We start from the raw sequence: 18,327 nt of genomic DNA, 5'->3' as shown, positions 1-18,327 counted from the left end.
ATGTTATGTTTTGAATTCCTCGCGTTAACATCTCAGGTACGAATAAAACACACGTTTCAGCTACATCTTACATGGAACAAAAGCTCGAGACAACCCATATAAACTTGTTGATTATTCATTCCATTATTCAAATAAAGTTCATGCTTCTGTCAAAATACTTCCTGCACTTAGGCTCTTGTGGTTTGTTCGAGTTGAACACCTGGAGGGTTTAATTCGAAAAGTCGGTCTAAGCCGGTTCTACGTACAGTAGGCAACTACATTTAATTGAGAGTTGAAGTTGTATGCTTACTCGTTACAATTGTAGGTATTTGATTAGGACTAATTTCTTATTTCATCTCTTTAGGAATTTCAGCAAATATCCGTCATGCCAAAGCACTCTATTACTTTAGCTTTGAAGCTAGCATTTAGATCATATAGACAAAGCCTAGGTTGGTTTGTTACTTTGGCATACTGACCTATTATTTTACTACCTATCTGAAAACTAAAAACAGGATTTCACAGGAGGAGAAAAAAAGGAAGTCTCGAGAAGAATTTTTAGTTTTTTGCTAATTCATGTTGTTTAGTGTAATCTAGCCAGCTTATTATGCAGTGTGTGAACTAACGTGGAAGTTTGCAGGTAATTATTTGAATTTGAATTTGAATGAAGAATTTTATTAATCTTGAAACCGGTATTTGTAAAGTCCAGCTATCACTTTACTAAAAGCAACTACCGAGCAACGTCACGAGCACATTTTTGACATCATCATAAATTTGATTAAAGCTATTTATTAGAAGAAGAAGACCTAAAAACAGATTCTAAGATAATTATGTAAGTAATCCTACTGATCAAATTCCATTAGACTGGTTGGGCTTGGCGCCGACGCGACGCACCCTAACTGTCGGTTTGATACATAGCGCATTGCATTGCGTCGCTGCAACAGAACTTTATCACCTAGTTCTTCCCAGAAATTGCACAGCCAACGACATGAATTATATGTTATGATGTTGTATATTGTAGTAGGTAGAAAATGTTTAAATATAGGTAGCGGTATTTATTTTTAGAAAAAGGTAACCTAACCTAATATTAAGCTAATTTTACGGTTTAGCCTAGGTCTTCATTTTCCAACACTACTGCAAGAGCAGCAGTCAAGATTTTTTTTATTGAAAAACTACCTAATGCCAATACTTTCACTGTCTCAATTGGTAAGTTGTTTTATTGTCTGTGTCTCACACCGATACATATTGACTTGAAGGCGCTAACAAGAAATAAGTGATAAAAAAATACAAAATCACTACTTATGGTGTGGTGTGTCCACAATAAGTAAGTACGCGAATGTGTAGGTTAGTAGATAGTTGAGTTGAGATCGAAGCGCCGGTCAACCAAAAACGACTTTTTTCCCATTTTACACAGCTAAAATACTCTCTAATTGTTCGCGCCCCTTTTCATTCATTATCATTCACATTCATCCATATCGCTCACTCTTTCTTTCATTAATATACTCGACCTCATTTCTCATGTCACTCGCCTTTTGCCGACCTCCTTTTAACCGCCAATAAATAAAAACGTAATAGAATTCAAATTTAAGTCAGTTCTGGCAGTCATAAAATATACGTCAATAGTAAAAATACGTTTTCGCGAGTTTTTGAATATAAACAGAACATAAAAGGTGAAATATAAGTGGAAATAGAAGGAGAAGGAAACGAACCGTACAACACATTATTTTGGCGGCCGCCAAAACCCACCGAAGATTACATCCAGGTAAGGTCGGCCCCATTACTCCCACAATCGTAATCACACATAGCCATAGCCCCCTCCTACTTTCGGGTTGCGCTACTTCAAGGTCCTTCGAAATTTATATTCCGCCCCATTTTCTGGTCTTCGAACCGGATTCTATTCTCTTCTTTTCCCGTTTCTCACCTTATACATTCATTGCGAATCGTTCTCCTCCCGCACCGCCCTTATAAATATTACCTAAATTATTCTTTATTTACGCTCCCGCAGTTTAGGTATTTATTTATTTGAGTATTATTTTTCACCGCGCCGCCCTTATAAACTAGTTACCTAAACATAATTTATTAACCGCACCCGCAATTTAGGTATACTTATGTTTATAAGAGTGTATCCTTATATAGGAACATAAATTGTTTTACCGCATATTTAACCCGTCTCCTGCACTATGGCGAAAGATACAAAAAATATCGAAAGCGTCGACAGCGCGTATTATGAAGATGAATTGTTGATGCTTGAAGCAAAACGCAACATCTTCTTTGAACTCGTCCAGAGCATTTACAATAAGTCGCTAGTTGTTGATACAGATGTAGCGAGTCGCGAGAGTTTCCTCGACGCTGCTGACAATATCGACGAACTTCGCTCGGAGTTCAAAGAGGTTGTTAATGAGTATAATCGCACGTTGCTAAGGGCTAAGGAGGCTGCTGTACCTAATTATCAGCCGATTATAGCCTTCGAAGATTTGTACTGCCGCATCAGGAGAGCGGTTAAGCGGCTGCAACCAGCCGCACCGCCGGCCTCTTCGCTGCCTTCTATAGTGGAGAGAGCCAGACCTTCTTTGCCAACGATGGAACTGATAGCGTTCGATGGAGACATACGTAACTGGCCGCTGTTCTACGCTAGTTTTAAATCTAGAGTGCACGACAATCTGTCGCTTACCAACGAAGAGAAGCTTTTCTACCTTATTGGGAAATTGTCACCAAAAGCTCAAGCTGTCTTCGCGGGTATAACTCCGGGCGCTGAAAATTATCAGCTTATCCTCGATAGTTTAATTGACAGATTTCAAGACAAGCGCACTCTTGCCTCGACCTACATGGATCAAATGCTCAATTTAAAGGTTAATTCTAACTTTCAGACATTCATCGATAAATTTGTCACAGCTGCGAATGCGCTTAAAGCGCTTAAGCTTGATGACTTAAGCGACTTTATGCTTCTGCATATAGCATTAAAAAAGTTAGACCAGGAATCTCTACGAGCATTTGAAATGCTACACCGCAATACGAAGTTGCCTACCTTTCGTGATCTGTCAGATTTTATGAAGAGTCAGTTTAGGATTTGTCAAAATGTGCAACCATGTACCGCCGTCTCCGCCGCCGTAAATCCATCGCGCGAAAAAGGTGTTAAGTCGTCTCAACCGCGTTGTGCCGCACCAAAACTACAAAGTTATGTTGCTTGCGCGAGCACTACTAAATGTTTGTGTGACAATATTGTCCATGAACATTTATTTAAATGTCCGTCCCTCAACAACTTAACGCCTTCCGAACGCTTCAAACGCGCTAAAGAGCTTAAGGCATGTGTTAACTGCCTTAGTATCAAACACCGCACCCGCGAGTGCAATTCCGAGGTGAAATGTCGAGTTTGCCATCAAAAGCATCATACTCTGTTGCATTTTGACAACGTCAAGGATGAAAAAGCTACGACGTCTGATGTGTCAAATACATCTGCGAGCGCCGCGGCTAAGTCGTCTTCACCGCCGGAGAGCACATCTTGCAACACGTCTATCGTGACTCAAGCACTAGCGGCCTCTAACAATAAGATGTCAAATCAAAACTCAATATCTTCGTGTGATACGGTTTTGCTGTCCACCGCAAAGGTTATCGTTCGCGATAATAAGGGTGGTACACAAGTCATCAAATGTTTACTTGACACCGCGTCACAAAGTAACTTCATTACTGAGGAGTGTTGTAAGCGATTAGGTCTGAATTTTAATAAAAGACCAAGCGCTGTATTTGGCATTGGAAAAACTAAAAAAATTGTTAAGGGTAACGCAGATATTAAAATATTTTCGCGGTTTGACGAAAACGTCAACTTTGACGTTTCGAGTCTTGTGGTAGATCGCATTACCGACGACTTGCCGTCAGTGCCCGTGGACATGTCGACCCTCACGCATGTTCATGGACTTCCTCTGGCTGACGACACGTTGGATACGCCCGTCGCAATTGATGTCCTGGTGGGTGCAACTATATTCCCGCATTTGTTGCTACCGCACATTGTCAAAAGCGACGTGGACCATATGCCACCGGCTATTCAGACGGTATTGGGGTATATTTTGATGGGTTCGGTCCCTGCTCTACAGGCACCGCGTAAATATACTTCGGCATGTTGTACTTCCGTTCAGGACTCCATGGACCACCTCCTCAAAAGGTTCTGGGAGCTTGAGGAAGTATCCGCTCCGCCCGCTCAAAGTCAAGATGACCTTGAATGCGAAGATTACTTTCGTGCTACCACCACGCGCAACGCTAGTGGCAGATATACTGTCGCATTGCCTTTCCGAGATGACGTATTCAAGCTCGGAGAGTCGCATTCTGCTGCTAAGAGGCGCTTTCTTTGCCTTGAAAGGAAGCTAGAATTATCGAGTATGTTACGTGCCGCCTATGACGATATCATTCGGGAATACGTCAGTAAGGGTTACATATCGGAGGTAACTAACTCCATGAACGCCTCACCAGCTATCGCGTACATAATTCCTCATATGGCTGTCGTGCGCGAGGACAAGGCAACGACCAAAGTGCGCATGGTCCTGGACTCGAGTAGCAAGACAAGCACAGGCCTGTCGCTGAATGATGTATTACACTCAGGGCCCAACCTTCAAGGGGATTTGTTTTCAATCCTTCTGAACTTTCGCTTATTCAGAATAGCGCTTTCGGCCGATTGCCGTCAAATGTTTTTGCAGATTGGTGTTCGCGAAGCGGACCGCCAGTTTCAGCGAATCTTGTATAGATTCCGCCCGGCAGATCCCATTACCACGTACGAATTTCATCGTGTGTGTTTTGGCATGAAGTCGAGTCCCTATCACGCGCTCCGCGTCGTCCGTCAGCTGATTGCAGACGACGGACATAAGTATCCCAAGGCCGCAGCGATTGCGTCCTCCTGTACTTACATGGATGACGTATGTTTTAGCATTATGTCAGATGACTCGCTACAGCAGGATGAGTCTGTTGCTATTAACGCGGCTAAGGAGCTGATTGATCTATTCAAATGCGGTCAATTTGATCTTGTGAAATGGACCTGCAATTCAGACGCCGTGCTACGCGAAATACCTGCTTCGCACCGGGCTTCCGTAGACATTGAAATCGACCCAGGGATCTCCCAAAAGGTTCTGGGCTTATGTTGGAATAAATCTGGTGATTATTTCCATTTCAAAGTGACAGAGCCAGACTCAACGTGCACTAAAAGGACGATCTTGTCCGCAGTGGCACGTCTATGGGATAACGTGGGCTTAGTAGCTCCAGTTGTCTTATATGCAAAACTCCTCATCCAGGAGCTTTGGTTGATCAAATGCGACTGGGATGAGACTCCCCCGCCCCATATTGTGGATTTATGGGAACGATTCTGTTCAGAGTTGCCAAAACTAAATGAAATCCACATACCGCGCCATCTTGGAGTAGTACAGGGTTGTACTATAAACCTTTTAGGCTTCGGTGATGCATCCGAGCGTGCATATGGAGGTGTAGTATACCTTCAGGTTCTAAAGGGAGACGAAGTGACAACTCGGCTGGTGTGTTCCAAGTCGAAGGTCAGTCCCCTTAAAACAGTATCCGTTGCGAGATTGGAATTGTGTGCTGCAGTCCTCCTGGCGAAGCTCATGCGGAAGGTGCAAGATAACTTCGAACCTCGTTATACGATCAACGAGATCTACGCGTTTACTGACTCGAAGGTTGCCCTCTGCTGGATTCAGTCATCACCACACCGCTGGCAAACGTTTGTTGCCAACCGGGTAGTTAAGATTATTGAAACTATTCCGGCCAACTGCTTCCATCATGTGGCGGGCTTGGAAAATCCCGCGGATTGCCTGTCCCGTGGACTGACGCCTGCAAAGCTAGTGGATCATCCTTTGTGGTTCACGGGACCAGCTTGGGCTAACAAGCATCCATCAGAGTGGCCTTTAAGGGAACTCGATCGAGAGTCCATCGGTGAAGTGCCGGAGCTTAAGCCTCTTGCACACGCTACAACTACGGATGTGTCAGAGTCACCACTTTATTCGCTCGCTCAGCGGATATCATCGTGGTCACGATTATTGCGCATCATCGTATACGTGTACCGCATTCTAAAACCGAAACCGCGATCCACGGCACTTACTCGGTCTGACCTAGAGTTCGCTGAAGGCAAAATTCTTTCATCGTTACAAAGTCAACACTTCAGTGACGATATTGATAAAATTAAAAGCAAGAAGTGTTGTTCGCCTGCCTTACAAAAGCTTAAACCGTTCATGGATAAAGACGGTCTGATTCGTGTTGGAGGCCGACTGTCAAATGCTGACTTGGAATATACACAGAAACACCCAATTGTGCTTCCCCGACGTGATCATGTAGTTAATCTGATTGTTGATTACTTCCACAGAAAGCATTTGCATGCCGGTCCTGAGGCATTGATGTCTATACTTAGGCTTCAGTATTGGATACTATCGGCTCGTCGTGTCATTCGTGACCGCGTTGCCAAATGCAACACGTGTTTCCGAGCGAATCCACAATCGTCTTTCCCGCTCATGGCAGACTTGCCGAGCTGTCGCGTGAATCAGGTAGATAAACCTTTTACGCATACGGGGTGTGATTATGCAGGCCCCTTGCAGTACACACCTACTCATGGCAGAGGAGTCAAGAGTCGCAAGGCTTGGTTATGTATTTTCACTTGCCTCACGACGCGCTGCCTTCATATCGAGATAGCGATGGAATTGAGTACTGCTAACTTCTTGGCCGCTTTAAAGCGCTTCTTGGCGCGGCGTGGCCCCGTCCAATGCATGTATTCGGACAATGGGACTAATTTTACCGGCGCCAACTCTTATATGCGAGACCTCTACAAGTTTTTGGACGATCATCGTCCACATCTTGAAATAGAGCTCGCGGAGAACCGCATCGATTGGAAGTTTATTCCTCCCGCTTCTCCACACTTTGGAGGCGCATGGGAAAGTATGGTGAAAATAGTCAAAAATCACCTTTTCAAGGTAATCGGTACGCAAATACTGTCATACGAGGAACTTCTGACTACGCTTGCGCAGATAGAGGCTCTGGTAAATTCACGACCACTGACAGCCCTGAGCAGTGATCCCGCTGAGCCGTCGGCTCTCACTCCGGCTCATTTTCTCAACACTGCTCCGCTGTTGTCTTTACCTGTTCCATTGGTGGAGTCAGGCAATTTACGTGACCGACATGCCCTCCTGGATAAAATAGTGCAGTCTTTCTGGCAGCGATGGCGTGCCGAGTATCTCCATCAGTTGCAGTCTCGAGCTAAATGGACCACGCCATCAGTTCCCATCGTAATTGGCACAGTGGTTGTTATAAAGGTAGATAATGCGCCGCCATTTTCATGGCCTTTAGGCGTTGTGGAGGCAGTGCATCCTTCTAAGGACGGCTCAACCCGCGTTGTCACTGTCAGAACAAATAAAGGAAGTTTTGTCCGTCCTGTCGTGCGATTGTGCCCACTGCCTAACCAATAATATGTGTATAGTATAATTCGTTAGGATAATACTTTTCTTTTAGTTTATTATTTCGCTATTGTTGTGAATGGTCGTTTAGTTTGATGAGAAGGGTTATCTCTGACTTTATTTAGTTTTGTTTCCTTTAAAGGAACCCTTTAAAGCCGGGGGGGAATGTTCGCGCCCCTTTTCATTCATTATCATTCACATTCATCCATATCGCTCACTCTTTCTTTCATTAATATACTCGACCTCATTTCTCATGTCACTCGCCTTTTGCCGACCTCCTTTTAACCGCCAATAAATAAAAACGTAATAGAATTCAAATTTAAGTCAGTTCTGGCAGTCATAAAATATACGTCAATAGTAAAAATACGTTTTCGCGAGTTTTTGAATATAAACAGAACATAAAAGGTGAAATATAAGTGGAAATAGAAGGAGAAGGAAACGAACCGTACAACACATTATTTTGGCGGCCGCCAAAACCCACCGAAGATTACATCCAGGTAAGGTCGGCCCCATTACTCCCACAATCGTAATCACACATAGCCATAGCCCCCTCCTACTTTCGGGTTGCGCTACTTCAAGGTCCTTCGAAATTTATATTCCGCCCCACTAATATTTTTACTCCCAAATCCAGTGGCAGATTTGTACTGTTGGCCGCCCTGGGCCCCGGGCCCTGTAGTAACTATTAGCCGCCCCTTTCTCAGCATGCATCACATAGACTGCCGCGTTGCTGCCGCCCCTAATGTCTTGCCGCCCTAGGCCCGGCCCTACAGGGGCCTATATCCACCACTGCTCAAATCTAAACAGGCCAAATCTTACCTACTTCAGATTTTATTTCTAATATACGTATTTACAAGTGCCATAATAGTTCCGGAGGTCGTGGGTTCAAACCCCGGCTCGTACCAATGAGTTTTTCGGAACTTATACGAGGGCTGATCCGAAAGTTGTTAGTTGCTCCGGCTCTACTCATGCGATAGCAATATGATTTATACCATTGTGAGGAATATTTCAATGCTACTTATGTCCATGATTTTATTTAAACTGATGCGTTTTTATTTTTATATTATATATTTTTTACTGAAAGCTCTTTTGTATGGAGTTATAAATTACTAAGAAAAAAAGGTCATTTTTTTCACAATTAAATGATTTTCGTATTGAAATCTTTAAAAATCGGACTTATATTTACCCGGGTCTAATTATTCGGTTCCTTCTGCCATTTTCGATATATAATTGATAAATAATGTTATATGATAAAGCACATTTTTGAATTAGTATCTGAAATTAAGTACTACTTTTGATGAAATGAGTAATTTTTACTGACACCTATTAAGTCATAATTACGTTTAATCAATCAAAATGATTTATACCTAAAAAAATTAATATGATTTTAAACCAATAATGTTTATTAAATGTTACCACATAATGGAGTCTCAATTACTGATCATCGTGGGTGATGGTTAGTCTTCGGCACGTCGAAATAAAAAAATAAAAACTATGCGTTTTCTAAAAATGAATTGACGTCACCTCTTTACGTAGGTACTGAAATATCCCTCACAATGGTATAAATCATATTGCAATCGCATGAGTAGAGCCGGAGCTGCTAACAACTTTCGGATCAGCCCTCGTATGTAAGAAATATCATTTGATATTTACCAGTCGCTTTTCGGTCAAGGAAAACATCATGAGGAAACCGGACTAATCCCAATAAGATCTAGTTTACCCTCCGGGTTAGAAGGTCAGATGGCAGTCGCTTCCGTAAAAACTAGTAACTACGCCAATTCTCGGGATTAGTTGCCAAGCGGACCCCAGGCTCCCATGAGCCGTGGCAGAATGCTGGGATAACGCAAGGACTCTGATGATGATGATACGTATTTACAAGTGTGCGAAACAGGTTGATATAAAAAAAAACCTTATCCACACATCAATCATTCAGATACATACCTACAAAAAATATACTGTAGGTAAATTCGGTTCGGTCTCTCTTAAATTTGGTTAGGTAATGTGAAAAAAATATCCCTCAATAGAACCTTTTCGGGTGACTTCCATCAAAGTAAAGTAAAGTAAACATACATTCCCTCGTACTTGTGTAACCTATTGTAAAAATTAATAAACGTAATAAATTTATACACCTGCCCGAATAAAACTGCTTCTCATACAGGTGAATTATATTTTTAAGTCCGTCTACCTCAGCCTTTTCAGTAAGTATTTAAGCTTTTTCAAAAAGTTAAAACCCGTTAAGTTTGACTGATATTAGCGACACGTCATAATAATTATAGTTTGTCAAAGGACTGTCTCATTTCAATCATAGACAGAGAGAAATATACTATCTTTGTCTTATACTAGTACTAGCACCCAAAAGAAAAGGACGAGTATAGTTTTCCTGGTTGTTACTGACTGACAAATTGGTTTAACCAACTATAGGTAGGCACAGATATATGTACCTATAGGTTTTAAATTTTTAAACATGTAGTTAAGTACATAACTACCTATCTTAGAATTTTGTATGGTTTTGGATGTTGGTTATTATTAGGTGTTTTATATTTTGTGTAATTATTTATATTTTATTAATTATATTTGGATGGCTTTAATTTTATAAATTATAATATAATAAAATTGTCCCAACAATGATGTCACTAAAATCAGTAATTCCTTTTGGATTTGTTGTAGTCGAATTTAGTAGAATTTCGTCACAGAATTTATATTGCACATAGTCCGCACAGATTGGACTAGCTCAAAAATGTATTATAACAGATTATTTACAGTTTGCAAGAAATGTTGGTCCTTCGAGCCGGATATTTCTCGCCCGCCTCGGGGCATTATGCATGCATTCATGTATCTGATGCATCTGGCCGCAACGCTAAAGTGAAAAGCTCCAAATCTGGGGAATGTATTCCAAGAAATGTGTAGTAAAAGGAAGAAAGGGGAACTTTAAAGAGGTAACGTGTTTTGTACGTAACATCTCTATATTTTGATGGAAGGCAATTTTGATCCATAGGTAGTGAATATTGAGTTTCCTATCTCAAGCACTCTTGTCGTCATTTGATTAGAAGTTAGAAGGCTAAAGAATACATCATTTTTTTAGGCAGAGTGTTTGTTAGGGTTCCGTAGTCAACTAGCTTAATAGATTTAGGTAGATTAGCAGTGTTTGTTAAGGTTCCGTGGTCAGTTCTAGCTTAATAGATAAATAAGCACCAAACTATAATGTGCGTCCATTAAATTTCGCACTATTTTTAGCGGAATTTGTGATATTTTAAAGTCTCATAATATTTTGATATCTTTTTAACCTCCTTTGGTTTATTACACTTTTAATACCTATCTACGCTACGCGGCAAAAGTTTTAGTACGACTTTATTACTTAGGTACTTACCTACTCGTAAGTGATGTTCAACCAAGTTCTATTTAGGTTGGAATATTAAAACCTACTTGTTTTTGAAATAAACGTGTTTTCCTAAAATTATAACGGGCAAATGGCTCAATTTTGTAGCTGTTAAATTAATGAGTCATAAAGAGGTGTAATGTTCAGACAGACTTTATGACGGGAATTTATAAAAGATTTGGAATTTCCTGACCCGAATACCGTAAATTATGATGAAATGTGTAATAAATTACACTTGTGCCCAATTTATAACCAAAGCACTTTTACCGACGTGGGGACATAAAATGGGATTATTTTCACAGGCATAATAAACCCAATACATTGATATACGTATGTAGGGCACCATGGTATAATAATATACTCCGCCTGGTACTCCATTCCCGTCTTTTCTAGGTCACCTAACTGACACGGGCCTACGTCATCATGCGACAGCGCTATATGATAATATGCGATAGCGCTATATATAGCGGCCATGTTGTTGTGACGTAGGCCCGTGTCACTCTGGGAATGGAAGACCATGTTTTATTAGACTATGGTAGGGCACATGGTTACCTACCTGTTAAAAATAAAATAATACTTAAAAGTGTAGGTAGATATGAGTGACGGATTGAACGACAGCAACGCAAATAACGCAATACCATAGTCTAATAAAACATGGTCTTCCATTCCCAGAGTGACACGGGCCTACGTCACAACAACATGGCCGCTATATATAGCGCTATCGCATATTATCATATAGCGCTGTCGCATGATGACGTAGGCCCGTGTCAGTTAGGTGACCTAGAAAAGACGGGAATGGAGTACCAGGCGGAGTATATTATTATACCATGCGCAATACAATACCGGAACTTCGACAGCAACAATAACGCTACTGCGGTCGTACTCCGAATGTCACATTTAATGTTAAATTCATATTGCGACCGGTATGTCTACCTACATATTTCTGCTAGCTGCATATAAATACTTATTATACACAGCAAAACGTCCATAATTCAGGAACAAATATTTGTGATAAACACACAGATAAGTGCCCTTGCCAGTATTCGAACCCGGGACTTCCTGCTTTGCAGGCAGGGTCACTACCGACTAGGCTAGTAGACCGTTGAGTATATGAAACGAACGTCGTACGGCAGAATTCAACACACATTATTTTTTATTTGAGCTTATTAATTTTATTTTCACCGTATCTAATGTTGAATAATATGTTATTATGCCGACAAAAAATTCTCTTCTGATTTTATCAAGACCTAGGTACCAAAAATCCATCCTCTCTGTCTCCGTAAAATCTAATGGTTACATCTGCAAACTGCCTATTTAATATTCCTAATTAAATTCTCTGCCAGCAGTTAACGCACCCACCCCAAAAAAGGTAATTTATATAAAACCGTAAATTTTCGCGGTTAAGTAAGTTATATTATGTAATAAAGTGAATTATTTATAGCACTATTAAACTCTGACAAGATTGCGGGATACAAAGTATCCGTATAGAGGATCGTGGGTTATTATGGGGCTTGGAACGTAGCTTAAATAGCTATACCTATGTACAGAGAGTTCCATAAAGTTTAAGAATAACGGCTTAAATAGTGTGCTATTACCTACATCACGTGAAAAGTTACCTACCTTTTTACAATACAACACAATACCATTAATTTATCTCATATAAGCTTAGTTTACCAATTCGCTTACACGGTAAAATAGAAGATAAGAGACATATTAACAATTATAATATTTTTTTTTACTTCATCTCACTCAGTCTGTTTTATTCTTCCATACCATCGTGCCGTCCCGTTTGTAATGAAAATTCTATAATATCCAAAAGTATGCGCGAGCGCTGCAAAGAATTTTCAGCTGATTCGAGGACCTCTAAAATTCGTGGACCTGTAATAGTTATTTGTTTTACAAGGGGGCAAAGTTGTTGTTTAACCGCTCGTCCTAATATTGATACCCGAGCAAGCGAAAGATTCTAAAATTGAACCACGAGCGTAGCGAGTGGTTCGAAAAATGGAATCTTGAGCGTTGCGAGTGTTTCAAAGCACGAGGGTTAAACAAAATTTGTCCCCGAGTGAAACACAAAAATTTTCACCACACCAACCAGAAGGAAATATTAAATCTAAAATATCAAACAAAATCAAACCAAATCAAATTCAAATGAATGTGATAAATATTTATCATCCAAAATCATCATTTAAAAGTCAATTCTACCAGCAAACATAAGAAAACAACTCAAAATTTGCATTTGATTAATTTTGCCTCACATGTGAATATTGTGAATTACTGATAGCAAAGTGTATCCGTTTTTGAAGTGCAAAGTGTAAGCCTTTCCGAGATGGTGTGGTGAAAATAAACTTACCTGTTTCTAAGCAGATAATCGCCGCATAAACAGAACTTTTTGTTCTACCTCGATTCACATACCCGTGTATGGTCGTTAACACAAACGACTATTGGAGACGCTCCGTAACAAATCCTAGTTTACGACGTGGCGCCCTTTTTCTGTTGGTCCGTAAAACACCCGTAGAAACTTCTGGAAACTTCGCTAGTTTCTACCAGTACCCGATGGTTCTTTGCTGCAAATTAAAACTTGAGTTCAAATAATGAAGAAGTATAATTAATTGCTTCCTTCGTTCTAATTTTTGTTTAACTCGCACTTTTTAACGACTAGATAGAAGTTACGAGAGATGAGTGCAAACAAACTTGCTTTTTTTCAAGTTGGTACTAAGAATAAGTACCTATATATACCTACATTTGAAATTGAAATGAAATGTACTTAACATGAGCTTATTAAAAACTATAGCTTTTGCCCGCAACCACCCGCAACTTTGCGTGGAATAGCGATGGATATACTACCCTATGTTAGGCCTCAAACGATCTCGGTAGGTACCTACGAAATTTGTTCTAGTCGGTTTTAACCGGTTTAAGTCTTACTTTCGCATTTATAGTACATATTAGTAGAGATTCTCATAGTTTTCCCAGTTAGGTACATCCGGGCATCCTTACCAAAGCAGCTAACAGTTCATTTGACTACTTAGATCAATCCTTTCTACAAAGAAGTGATTCAGTCCTCAAGTTAGTCCTTAGTTAAAAATGAAATGAGATTTTTCTTACCTAAGTAACTCAGATACGTCTACACCTAACCACTATTTCCGGATTGCTATTGGTAATAAATATTTACACCCTCAAAAAGTATGTCTATGTCTACCTAGGAAGGGAAACCTGGTCCAGTAGGTAAGTATCGCACTCCAAATTCGAGCATGAATTATTCAAGTTTTATTAATCTCTTCAAAAGCTTGTAAGCAAAAAGAAAACTTTAGCAATTAAAAGTTAAAAGTATAACCCCTTCCCCCTCTGTGGTTTGATATTAATTCTACAAGTTATGTAGGTACTAATTCATTCCTAAGTGAACACTAGAATCAGTTGGAGATCGATTTGTATGAATACTTAAAAGTAGAGTTTGACGAACATGAAATTAATTTCTACAAATGATTTCGTAATGTTACAAATGCGCCACTGGGTATTTCTGAAATCACCTAGTTGGATATGCACCTTCAGAAATCCGATTACAAACACGGTAACGTTTCCAGAAAACGTTCTCGTTGTTAAGTATATATCTGAGCAGTATTCAGATTTTAAAATCTGTATGTATAATTATACGATCGATGGGGCATTTCAACAATACAGACTGCCTATCTATGACCTGACTTTGCAGGTTTATAATAATTAAATAATTATGGCGACATTTAGAGGTGTCATTCCTCTTACAATTTTTACATTCAGTGGCACACTGCGATCATATATAACCATGGATACCGCCTTTAGGAACATTACCGTTCAAATTCTCGGGCCAAATTAGCACACATACACAATTACGCCTACATTCAAATAAGACGACGCGTTTACAGAGCCTGTAATCAAAGCTGGTAAACAAAATAAGAGTCATCTTTATTACACTAATGGTACATAGCTAAGTGTAGGTGAAATGCATATAATGTCAATAACTACCAATCAGCGACATTAATCCGCTAATAACCTTCTTGCTGTACGTACTGGCCGCTGATATTTCGCGGTTCATATTTGATTAGAATATGACTTGGACAGGGATAGGTTTATGCCATACAGTGAAGAACCAGTCAAATAATTCACGTATAATAATTTAATGCAGATTAAAAGATAACTAGTTAAAATGTTGTTATGACATGACAGACTAACTCAACATAAGTAAATATGTCATTGTTGTATAAATGTATTCCGCTATAATAAGTATTTTGTATATTTTATTATCAATCTGCATGGCTGTGCGAAGTCACGTTCAGGTATAGTCTGTCCGTTTTTCTAAGATCAAGTACGCCATAGTAAATGTATGGCGAACTTGATCTTAGAAATCGGACTGGCTATACAGTCTGCAAAATTTACATGGGTACACGAATCGGGTCAAAAATATTTGAACAGGCGGAGTCACAATAAATCCCCACTTTCAGTTCAGAATATTTTATATGTATATAGCCGGTCAAGCAAGTTTGTCAGTAGAAAAAGGTGCAAAATTAAAATTTTGTACAAGACCACAGCCACATAATATTTTAAACTTTCGCGTTTTGAACACATATTAACTCACATTATACGAAACGAAACTGATTTACGTCGGTAAATCAAGGTAATTGAATATAATTCGCGTTAGACCCGTCTATAATGTGAGTTAATATGTTTGCCGCTCTTTTCTACTGACGGAAATGGCTTGAGAGAGAACCTACATATATGTGACAGTAGAGGGTGGATTCAAATGATCAACATTTTCAGATAATGTGTGTATTTGTTAAATTAATTCAGTGAAAGCATGATAGGAAAAATGTATCTACATATAGGAGACCGGGTATGATTATCTCACGGGTTATATCTCATGAATAGAACATATTCTAGATATCTTGCCAGGCATCCACTCAATTTCATGTCTCTCTAATTGGACAGCTTTTTTCCATAGTTCTCTGCGAATAGCATCTTGTGGGAATCTGAATGGAAAGTAATGTAAAATGACAATACCAAATTTGATTATTAATTTGAAATAACTAGGTAGTTTTTTTATAGCTCCATCTCATGAAATAAAAAAGGAAAATACAAATCTGTAAGAAGGAATTTATTATTACATTTATAATTATATACAAAATACCTAAACCAAACACAAGTTAATAAAATAGTCTACTTCATTTAGCATAACACCATCCCTATTATCCTCGCAATTTAAAAAGTCGTATGTTGTTATGAAAGTCGTATGCAGTTGTTACGTTTTAGCTTAGCACGGTAGTATTGAAAACAAATCGTCATGATTTTTCCAAATTCTACTGAAGTTATCTGTTTACTACAAGTGAAAAGTGATTCCACTGTCCTTGGTATGTACTAAAATAACTTCTGCACCACTTCACGACACATGAATATATTTTTAATTACAAAAAAACGTTGTTTTTATAAATCAATTTAGCCATTTGTCACTGACTGTCATCTCGGTGGTACTGAGATTGCCAATCGAGCAGTTTGTAAGTACCGCCTATCGCGGGGTAGTTTGCGTTGGGTCATAATTGAGCGGACAGAATACTTCCATGTATAGCATTTCGCTGGTGGCACACCGTCCAGCAGAAGTTATTTAAATTATAGCGTTCCGATTTTCACCTTTCGAATACGGAACCGAAAAAACCGGCCAAGTGCGAGTCGGACTCGCGCACGAAGGGTTCCGTGCCATTACGCAAAAAACGGCAAAAAAATCACGTTTGAGGTATGGGAGCCCTTGCACTTAAATATTTATTTTATTGTTTTTAGTATTTGTTGCTATAGCGGCAACAGAATTACACCAAATTTCAACTGTCTAGCTATCACGATTCATGAGATACAGCCTGGTGACAGACAGACGGACGGACTGACGGACAGACAGACGGACAGCGGAGTCTTAGTAATAGAGTCCCGTTTTTACCCTTTGGGTACGGAATCCTAAAAACCAAGTAAAATACCTACTGCACCACTCGTCGAGATTATAAATCTCTGTAACTGCGGGTCCAGCCAGCCCCTCCTACATTAATCAGGTACGTTTTGCTTCATAATTAGGCACTTAAATGTATCTTCTTTAACATAAACCAAGCATTAACGGCGTTTTATAAGACATTAAGCAAATTTCCACAGTTATCTTTCTTTCTGGAAGAAAAATAGGTCACCGCTAAAAGGACGGTACAGTCGAGGACATAAATATGTATACATTTTTTCACCTTATTTCAATGGGTTAAGGCATTGGTCTAATAAAACATGGTCTTCTATTCCCAGAGTGACACGGGCCTACGTCACAATAACATTGCCACTTTATTTCAACATAACATGTTACATGGGTACATTATACCTATGGTTAATAAGTTAAAATATTTCTTTATAATTATATAATTTTCATTTATATGTATTTTATCTTAGATTTTACAATAACACGTCATTTTTAATTATTCGTTAGCATTATCTTCCGATTCACGAAAGGAATTTCAGACGTTCGGGTAATTCTGTTTACATTACTGGCAGCACAGGATAGCGCTGTCACATTTGACAATTCGGATCTAGATAACTTCATGCCCTGACCGTCATCCTTGTCGAACGCGTGTTAATTGTTATTTCCTTCTCGCTCAGTGTCAGCAGTCGCAGTGTTTTCCAAACTTTTCACATCGTAAGCTTGGTAATTAATGTGTAACTGTGAATTAGTTTTTCAAACGTTTGTCTTGTATAGATAAATAAAGTTTAATTCAATACATTAGATTTGTTTTATTTTACTATGTTTCTACATGAATAACTTAAAATTAATGCAGTTAAAATAATTTTCACCGTTGGTTAAAATTCTCCCACATTTTAAAGTTTGAGAACCTGTAAACAGCATGATGACGTCGGCCCGTGTCAGTTAGGTCATACGCGAATCTCGGAATAGAGTACCAGGCGGAGTATATTATTATACCATGGGTTAAGGTGAAGAAATGTATACATATTTATGTCCTCGACTGTACCTACTATGTATTTTAAATAAGAAAGTGTCAAAAACGTATTTACAACGAAAAGTAGAATGTTATACTTACCTACCTATACTCTATCCCCCTTATTCATAAACGTTTACTAAAGTTGACAAGCCGATAATAATCGTTTGTCCCTTTTCGACGTATTGGTATGATGGAAAGGGACAAACGATTATTATCGGCTTGTCAACTTTAGTAAACGTTTATGAATAAGGGGGTATATCTTTAGGTATTTAAATAAAAGTAAACAAAATCTACCCTCAAATGGCTCCTTAAGCCAGTTGAGGGTAGATGAAAACATTACACGATTAAATAATGTAGGTTAAAGGCAGGTCGTTCAGTAACTGATCCAGGCGGTTTTGTAATTGGTCGGTTAACCAATAAAACTACCCGAAAATTTACAAATTGTTTGTTTACTTTTATTTAAACACCTAAAGCTACAGACTATAGGCACTATAGTTACGCCACCAACAAGGAAAATTCATAATCAACTACTCGGGTTATTCCCACTAGTTACCACCAAGTTTTT

At 39.3% G+C, this 18,327-nt stretch overlaps 1 protein-coding gene across 1 annotated transcript; it reads left to right on the top strand.

Annotated features, from left to right (window-relative positions):
• Positions 1–2,156: 2,156 nt before the first annotated feature.
• On the top strand, positions 2,157–8,165 carry LOC134793095 (uncharacterized). Its single transcript, XM_063764620.1, has 4 exons — positions 2,157–2,712; positions 3,823–4,022; positions 4,107–6,894; positions 8,041–8,165. Exons 1-4 carry the CDS (start codon positions 2,157–2,159, stop codon positions 8,163–8,165), a joined length of 3,669 nt encoding a protein of 1,222 aa, XP_063620690.1.
• The last annotated feature ends 10,162 nt before the right edge of the window (positions 8,166–18,327 follow it).

The sequence above is a fragment of the Cydia splendana genome, chromosome 8, assembly GCF_910591565.1.
Source record: "Cydia splendana chromosome 8, ilCydSple1.2, whole genome shotgun sequence".
In the NCBI taxonomy this organism is placed as follows: Eukaryota; Metazoa; Arthropoda; class Insecta; order Lepidoptera; family Tortricidae; genus Cydia; species Cydia splendana.
Note: the sequence above shows the minus strand (reverse complement) of the source record. Positions and strands in the feature narration are given on the sequence as shown.

Excerpts from the sequence above, each read along its gene's own strand:
- LOC134793095 (XM_063764620.1), top strand. The coding sequence starts at position 2,157 with ATGGCGAAAGATACAAAAAATATCGAAAGCGTCGACAGCGCGTATTAT. Across the intron at positions 2,713-3,822 it reads AGCTCAAGCTGTCTTCGCGG|ATCGCATTACCGACGACTTG; the intron begins GTATAACTCCGG and ends GTCTTGTGGTAG. Across the intron at positions 6,895-8,040 it reads CTTTGGAGGCGCATGGGAAA|TGGCAGATTTGTACTGTTGG; the intron begins GTATGGTGAAAA and ends TCCCAAATCCAG.